This window comes from Hakea prostrata, chromosome 1 (genome assembly GCF_041222555.1).
Source record: "Hakea prostrata isolate BN-2017 chromosome 1, UWA_Hpros_2, whole genome shotgun sequence".
Classification (NCBI taxonomy): domain Eukaryota; kingdom Viridiplantae; phylum Streptophyta; class Magnoliopsida; order Proteales; family Proteaceae; genus Hakea; species Hakea prostrata.
Window position 1 is genome coordinate 43,245,655 of NC_142600.1, and position 9,123 is coordinate 43,254,777.

At 39.7% G+C, this 9,123-nt stretch overlaps 1 protein-coding gene across 1 annotated transcript; it reads left to right on the forward strand.

Moving 5' to 3' along the window:
• The first annotated feature begins 717 nt into the window (after positions 1-717).
• Positions 718-3,041, forward strand: LOC149029003 (FBD-associated F-box protein At1g61320-like). The gene is made up of 4 exons (XM_089139071.1): positions 718-745; positions 1,273-2,315; positions 2,433-2,597; positions 2,694-3,041. Exons 1-4 carry the CDS (start codon positions 718-720, stop codon positions 3,039-3,041), a joined length of 1,584 nt encoding a protein of 527 aa, XP_088995197.1.
• Positions 3,042-9,123: the final 6,082 nt, after the last annotated feature.

Sequence of the window (9,123 nt, forward strand, 5' to 3'; positions counted from 1 at the left end):
TTAAACAATTCGGTTCTGATGAATGAACCGAATTGTAAACCAAGCCGGGTTACTCATTAAAATAAAAAAAATAAAAAATAAAAAATAAAAACTCAAAAACCCTGCAACGTTTCGTTCCACGATTTCTAAATTTTCAAAAACCTTGAGGATTTGATCCATGAAATTTCCAGCAAAGAAATCAGACGCGAAGATGAAATCAAATGTGGCATCTGGAATGGACTTCTGTCGCTCGGAATTGGATTCAGAGACGAGATCCATGCCATGAGCGTTCAAGATCTGGGCACCATTAGAAGTAAACTCGTAACCGTCGCCATTTCAGCTCACGAGGAGGGCTTTGTCGCCCGATTTGAAGAGACCTTCGCTGCTCAAATCATGAACAAGTAGATTCAACTATGATTCACCATGGATTTGAGCATCAGAGGTTACAGGAGTGTAAGATAAGGATGAATCCCAAATGACCATTGAACCAAGCCATGGAGAAGTAACAATGGCCAAAGCCAGAAGCATAGATCGTGCAATAACTTTCAAAACCCTTGAATCGGGTAGCGTAATTATGAGCTGATCATCAGAACTCACAATGATCCCACCTCTATGAAGGTTCTTGATCTTACACTGGGTCACGGCGGTGGTTTGCAATCTTGGAACCAACCCCATTTTTTCTTCTTCGTTGATCTCGAAGAGAGAGGGTTGTTGCAGGTTCTTCTTGGTTTTTAGGCGATGACGAAGACGATGTCAGAGAAAGAAAGTAACAGAGGACAAAGATGATTTGCAGGCGAGAGGAGAGGGAGAGCAAGGTTTTTGAGTTTTATTTATTATTATTTTCTTTTAATGAGTAACCGGCTTGGTTTATAATTCGGTTCATTCATCTGAACCGAATTGTTTAACCGGTTTAACAAGAAAACAAAGGATTGTTAAATCGTGCATATCTGCTTTCTTGATGACATGTGGCGGCCATCAAAGGAGCGGCCGCTGGATGGCCGCTCCTTGGTGGCCGCAGAGGATTACAATCCGAAAACTAGGGGTTCGGCCAGTTTCTCAGGCATTATGATTCTCACGTAAATCGTGAAATCAGAGAGTGCAGCTACCAAATGGAGTTCCGTTTCAGTCGAAGAAAGCACCCTCTTCGCTTGGCTATTTCACATATCGAAATATAGGGTGAGAGAGATACAAAGAGATCATAAATACTTTTAACTCCATAAAAAGGCTTCCCTACCATCACTCTGACCCAACAATAATTATATCAGACTTGCTTTTTCAGTTCTCTCTAAGCAGATCTCTTTAAAATCACTGCTCAGAAGAAGAAAGAGAAGCAGACGAAGAAGAAGACGACGAGCGGGAGATCCATAGTTGATCTTGTCCTTCTAATGACAAGAAAAAAGGGAGAACAAGCCATGCAGATTATGCAGCGGCAGCAGCAGGGAACGTCGACAAAGAGAATGAAACGAAATAGCTGTAGAGAGAGTGCTGCGCTACCAGACGACGTTCTTGATAACATATTCTCTTTCTTGCCGATAAAGTTCGCCGTAAAGATGGGAATTTTAGCTTCAAGATTTCGTCATTCATGGCTATACGGGCGAAATCTCGACTTTGATGAGGAGTTCGCGGAAGGGCTGGGCCAAGAACAGATGGCCGCAATAATTGATCGTCTGTTGGAGCTTCATATGGGTGATGAGATACGTAGATTTAAACTCTTCATTGAACCGAGCCAGAGGGTTCCTCAAGTTGACGAATGGATTCGCTTTGCTGCGATGAAAAAAGTGGAAGAAGTCGACCTAGACTTCTCAGTGGAATCAAGGAGGAATTTGGTTTATAGGGTTCCAGATTTTCTCTTGGAATGTGGATCAGTGAGGGTTCTTAAATTATCTATGTGTGTTTTTATTCCCCCGTTTGAATGCTTGGACGGTTTGCGTTCACTCACCAGTCTCTCTTTTAGCAGGGTTGATGTCACTGAAGATATAATCCATTATGTGTTGGAAACATGTTTGCTTTTACAGAATCTAGAGCTGCATAAGTGTCAATTGATTCGTAGTCTCGGGATTTCAAATAGAAATCTGCGGAGTTTCAAGAATTTGAAGATCACTCATAATAGAACCCTACATTGGGTGAATATTGATGCACCAACCCTACATTCACTGCATTTTTCTGGGAGTGGGAGGATCGTTTTCGCTCCTGCTAGTACCCCAAACCTGAAAGATGCAATGCTTGATTTCACACCTTCAGTGATCAGAGGGGTTACGGAGAATTCATTCCTGGAAAGTCTTCCAAACGATTTAGTTAATGTCAACATTCTCACTGTCTCTAGTCTTTTCCTCCAGGTAAATTGAACACTTCATTTTTATTTATTTATTTTTTCTATCCTTTCTAAACTCAAAAGTAATTTTATTGATGAACATAATCTTAATATGATTTTCTTCATGATTATATGAATTTAGGGACTGTCACCCAAGTATGGAAATGGAGAGCTTAGAGGTAGTCAGTTCAGCTTACCCAATTTGAAGGAATTTCAGTTGTGGATGGAGACATCAAGCTACTGCAATCCCTATGATGTTGCTTTGTTCCTCAAGAACTGCCCAAACCTAGAAAGAATTTTCATAGATGTAAGTGCGTATATCTAGTTTCAGTTTATCCTTTCTTTTGTTTTCAATTCCAAGTACTAAACTGACATTGTTGCCACCCTGGACAAAATCTTACAGCTCAATGGATTTTCTTTCTACCGTGGGCTTTACTGGGAACAACAAGGAAGATACCCACTAGCAGAACTTGATTATAAACTTCAGCACCTTAAATTTGTAAGGTTGAATGGTTTCAAGTTTGAAGAGATGGAAATGCTGTTGGTGAAGTTTGTGTTAGAGAAGGCGGTCGCATTGGAAATTATATGTCTCGTGCCACACAAGAACCATCACAAGATAACCTCTAGTGCAAATATGCAGGTGTATCTCCAGTTATTTCATTTACAGCGTGCATCTCCAGTGGCTAAAATTATAGTCTATGCGCACCCAACAGATGAATATTGTATGTATCCTATGCATTCTCGATCTTAATTGAGGAGGGAACTGAAAATTTTAGACATAGTTCAGTCATTGTTCCCCTCATGTATTCGATGTAGAGATCATTAATGTCCTTGTTTTGTATGAATTTCAACAATGTTTTTGTTGCTTGAACTATCTCACTAAGAAGAAGAACCCCTCAAAGGAAGTGTTATTCAATTTACATTTTATTGGTATTTTAAAATAAATAATTGGTAGCAAATTAATCAAATTTGAAACATTAATTAAGTAGAATAGGTCTAGGGTTCCAATCCTAGTGAGCATAGAAAAAAAAAATCAATTTGAAACAAAGATTCCTACTCGCAGGTTTGAAGTTGGTTGAGGAGTCGAGAGAAAATAGAAGTAGAGTTTGAATAAAAATTGAAAAGAGAGACCAAGATGGCAAACCCTAGAGAGGTTTAGAATTATTTTTAATTCCCTACCCTCATGGACTAGTTCTGCCAAGTCATGGATGGCACTGATAGATCTCTTAATCCAATTTATTTCTAAAAGAAACATTTTCTCTTCTCTTACTACAAGATATACAAACAACCGTATTAAGTTTGAGACCATTTTGACCTTGTCTGATTGGATGATAAAATATAGAATTCGGACTAGAATTGTATTCAGAACCTGAATTTTGTTAGGAAAAAATCATGTAACAGGTTCTATAAGAAATTTTAGGCTAAAATTTTATGGTAGATACGATGTTAAATCTACATCGCTTAATGAATTGGTAAAAAAATATTAAAAATCATGATGTCTAGGCTCTCCAGTCGTATTTCTACCATATATATACGAACAAAACAGGATTGGAAACTGTGCTTTAGAGGACTTAAAAACCAATCTAGAGTCAGTTTTGGCTTTGATCTTTATAGAGATGTTAGTTTAGAATATAGCCTATTCATGGTCAAATTTAGATTGAATTATGTATGTGTTGTGTGCAGACCCAGAATTTGACACCTGAGAATGCGTCTTAGTGACGATGATGCATGCCCAAGCTGATTGCACGCACAATTGATTTGTAGGCAAGTTACCAAATTACTAGTAGTCTTATTAAAATATTTCCACTCTGGATGTAGACTTTTTGCCAATTTTGGCAACTTTTGAAAAATTACGGTTTCGGGTACCCTTGGATTGATCATTCATACTCATGCCTCTTCATTTATTTGAAACCCTTTAGTTTACCCAACTAATCATAAGGTCCCCCATTTAATATTTTTGCGGATTCCGGTAATTGTTTTCATCTTAGTGAGATTCTTGATATTTGTACCACCTAATTTAGTTGATTCAGCAACCTTAATTCCTCATATTGAATGGCAATTCAAAGTTTCATCCAATTCAGGAAACTTTGAATAAAATGATCTTTTTGGCCTCTAATGCTTTCCATGATATCTGTATTAATTTCCTGAAATTTCGACGTCATCCAGTCGTACGGATGTAAAGTATCTATTATGACGTTTGCGACAATGCTTGGTGCATTAAAGCTGACAAATTGGGAAATGCGAATAACTAAGTGTGGACCTCTGAAATTGAATATTTGAAGAGAGGGTAAAAACACCTAGATTGGGTTGATTGAACTGGTTTGACGTAGACCATGTTGATTTGACGTAGACTGGTTAACCCAAACCAGTCTGGCCCATCAAACTCCAGCACCTACATTGTCACATCCACCCAGCCGGTACCCTATCTGGCATACCCGGGATGTGATCCACAGCCCCGAAGATCCATAGTTCAGGGACCACATAATCCACATCGACGATAATACAATCATGAACAGATAATAATCATAAACTAACAATGAATGATCATGGAATTCAGAAATAAGGTGTCAGACATAATCAGAGTGCGGAAATAAATATCAAATCAGATAAATTAAGAAGGCAGTGGGCGGAATCCACTCCACCAAACGGAAGTGAGGTCAAAATTTAGTTAAGTACAAGTCTCAAGTTATAAAGGTAAGTTAAAGTTATTACAATTCTTCTAAGTATACTGTCACAAAAGAAGGGGTAACTACTCATAAGTCTCCTCTATAATAAATATATCTTCTTCAAAGTTGAGGACCATGGAGACCCAACATGACTGCTCCCATACAACTCCGGGGCTAACCCTGGTACGCCTGGTAATCTTCTTCGGTATGGTCACCGAAGTCTTCAACGTAGCCAGCCTCCGGATGGTAGTATGAGGTATCTGGGTCCGCCTCAGGGAGGGTGCCATCAGAGTAATCACCTGTAGAATAGCCTAACAAAATATTGCAACAGAAAAGGAATGAGTTCAAAAGAACTCAGCAAGGAAGTTATCCCACCACACATAAACCACAAGATAATCATAAAATGATGCGAGATGATATGAGGCATATAATGCAATATGACTTTATTCTAAGTATGCTGGTCATCTATGGTAGACATGCTTTAAGTCATAGCACCATACTTCTTTAGGTAGTCTCAGTCACTCATCACCGGGGGAAATTGGGTCCTGCATCCCTCTCGGACAAATCCATGGTTGGGGTTTCGGTCACCGCTCTCTCACATCACCGTTTGGTCTAAGTATTGGCGCATGTCAGGGTATAGCCTAGCCCAATGCAAGTCATCTACTTAATCATATCATGCCAGTTCCAGATACTTCCATTCCTCCCCTCTCGGGATCCTTTCCGGTATCCTTCACACTAGAGTCATGGATATTACTCACCGGACTCATCAACCCTATTGGTCATCCACAAATGGTAAACGGGAAGCTCTCACGTCCCTCTCACGGATCATTTCACCGGTCTTGAGTGCCCGTGAGCCCAAGTCTAGCCATTTGTAACCCTACCAATAAATGACCCCTTTTGGGTAACCGTAATGCAATTTATGTCCTCTCACGGAGTGGATACCGGTCTTGAGCGCCCACAAATCCACACTACTACCACGGGTTGTTCGGTCTCAATGCCCTTCCGAATCGGGTCTGATATGATAGGGACATCCTAGCCATACATCTAGACGAATCCTATGCATGTCATTCAATAACCCGGGAAAGCGTCAATGGACACCTTCGGAGAACATCCCATACTATTCCCTCCGATGTCCAAGGACAGAAGCACCAGTAGGGTACCCCTCAATCCCAAGTTATACTTAAGCAATCACATGCCCAAGTTCATCATATCAGTTCACAAGATAAAACGTCATAATAAACATTCAATTCATGACATTGACATAAGTCATCATATATTGAAATTGATAAACATGATAAAACATTGAAGTAATATAATGTAAACACAAAGCTACTGTTAAAAGACATATGTAGCAAGTCTAACACGATAAGAATATGAAATAGAAACTATATTTACTAGGTTAGGAATACCAAGTCAAGATTTCCATATCCTAGGTAATTACATCGATAACTATCCTTACCTTGAATCGGAGAAGAGAATGGTCCAAGATCACAAGCAGTGGCCCAAATAGTCTTAAAGTCCTAAACAAGCATATATGAAAGGTTAGAGAAGAAATCAGAACAATCGGAGATCAAACGAATCAGAACTGGGCAAAAGTTGCTGACAGCAACTCTATTGGTCGATAGTATCGACCAATAGTATCGACCAAATCAATTCCGGGACAGCAAGCTGACTTTTCGGATTCTTGCTTAGATTTGGTCTTCCGGGTCTCGGATTGACATGAAACTTGGAGGATAGTCTAAGCACAACATGGGGACACTAATTATCAAGAAACTTTCATAATCCAATGGTCCATTTGGAAATCCCCAAATTGACATATTAAGGTTAAGAGTTGTAGATCATGGCATTGGCTATATCTCAATGCAAATTAGGGGAAAACATGGGGGATTAGGTAGGGAATCGTTTAGAAGTAACATGGAGCACATATGCAAGGTATAGATTAGGTTAATCATGAGCTTCATCTCAGTTTTGGTAAATAAAGCAAGTTGGTAAGCAATAAATCATGGAAATGTGTAGTCAATGATCATGAGGTGAATCAATCATAGTCATGTCGGTGAAAACATCATTGTATGGGGTTTAGAAGGTTCATGGCAAGGTGTATGCAAGGTTGCAGCACCTTGGCCATGGTCCCAACAGTAAAATAGAGAAAAGATGAGTGAGAAAGTGATTAGGAGAGAGAGTCATACCTTTAAAGTGGAACAAGAAAGTAGGAATGAGTGGTTGGCAATGATTGATGAAGAAGATGCTTCACCGCTACCAAGGAGGAGTTCTTGGGAGGCTCTCTCACGTTCCCAGATGTTAAAAACGCGAGAATAGGGCTCCAGTCTCGAGGAATAAATAAATAGAAAAGAATATTCCAAGAATCTTTAAATCTGGGCTCAGCAGACTTGTTGGTCGATACCTTTGGTCGATGGTATCGACCAATAGTATCGACCAAAACAATCTCTGCAGAAATTTTACAAAATAGTTCAGCAACTTTAGGTGCTGACTTGGAGGGCTATACAAGGTCAAATTGCATGGGGTTTTCTCCTACAGTTCACTCAAGAGGTCTAGTTTCAGGGAGTACCTTCGGATTATGCACAGGAGTCCGTTTGCTATTTCAACTATCTCGCTCTTCATCAGTGCGCAGATTCTAACTTAGCACTGGTAATGTGCTCAAGGAAGGAGCAGCATCATCAATGTCCATAAACTAGAATCCCGGCATTACGTCATCAACCAGTAGGGCCCATAAGTCCCTCCTACCACCACTTCGGGTCTTTGAACCTACAAACATAACAATGACCGGGTCGGGTCAAGGTTAGGTAAAAGCTAGATTTTACATACATGGGCTGCCATCGCCAAGCATGCATTATGCATAGCTAGGCCGGTGCCAAAGCTTGTTTGCGGGCTGCCTTAGCGCATCATGCTAACAACCTAGACAACCATTTGTCCCCTTTTCAAGAGACCCAAGGGTCTTTGAGCCTTTTTATCAAGCATACATTTTTTTTCCTTCTATAAATGGCACCCCATTTGAAAAGTTTAGACACTCTCAAAAATTCTAAAAAGTTTACCCTTTTCATAAGATTCTATTATTACATAATATCTCCTACAGATGTAGAAAAATAAAACTCTTCAAATACACTAAGGTTGAGAGGCATAAGCCTATTTGGGGTGTGCATATGTAGCCTCGTGAGAGTGTGTTTGGGAGGAAAATTGTCACATCCCCCCAGCCGGTTCCCTAACTGTAATACCCGGAGGTGTGATCTATAGCCCCGAAGATCAGTTCAGGGCGATCATATACTCACATAGCACAATAATGTAATCAAGAGCAAGAACAAATCATTATATAATTATTATTAAGGAAACAGTCTAAGACGGATGTAAAGATAGGTCTCAACAAATATCAAAGTGCGAAATAAATGATTCCAATAAAGAAAATCAAAGTATAGAGTACAGTGGAAATAAACTCTATAGTCAAGTGGAAAGGTAGATAAAACTCTAATGTGTTAGAGCCAAATAAAAGTATAAAAGAATAAAGGAGTCTAGGGATCAGTCTAGTGACTAATCATACATTTCCTTAAACTAAAATAAGTATGTCTAAACTCGAAGACTTCCATATCCAAATACGGGCGCTCTAGCTCCAAGCTAGGACTAATCCTTGTATGCACCATTGTCACATTGGAAATCTTCACATTTATGTTCATAATAGCCAGTACCTTGCATGCAAAATGAGTCACTCGTCGTGACCTCGTAGTCCTGGCTCTCGAACTCATCAGTACCTACAACAAAGTCTAACAAACATTGTCCCTGAAAGGTGAGCTCAAAAGAACTCAGCAAGTAGTTCAATCACAAATAACAATTACAAACAGTTCAGAACAAGCATGATGCAATATGATATGAGATAGTAATGCAAGTATGCTTCTAACTCTATGTATGCTAGTCTCTAATGGTAGACACACATTAAGATAGAACACCATACCTCTCTGGGTTGTCTCAGTCACTCTTTCTCATGGCTCTTAAGCATGTCTTTTGGGTTCTCCGAGGTAATTGGGTCCTAGCGTCCTTCTCTGACATTCTATGGCTGGGGTTTAGGTCACTACTCTCTCACTCCACCATTGGTATGAGTATTGGCTCGTGTCAGGATTATACCTAGCCCAATGCAAGTCATCTAATAAGTCATATCAATCT

What these genes read in the sequence shown, in the direction of transcription:
- LOC149029003 (XM_089139071.1), top strand. Translation starts at nt 718, where the DNA reads ATGACGAAGACGATGTCAGAGAAAGAAA. An exon ending in GACGATGTCAGAGAAAGAAA is followed by an intron (nt 746 to 1,272) that starts GTAACAGAGGAC and finishes CTCTCTAAGCAG; the next exon opens with ATCTCTTTAAAATCACTGCT. An exon ending in TAGAAAGAATTTTCATAGAT is followed by an intron (nt 2,598 to 2,693) that starts GTAAGTGCGTAT and finishes AAAATCTTACAG; the next exon opens with CTCAATGGATTTTCTTTCTA.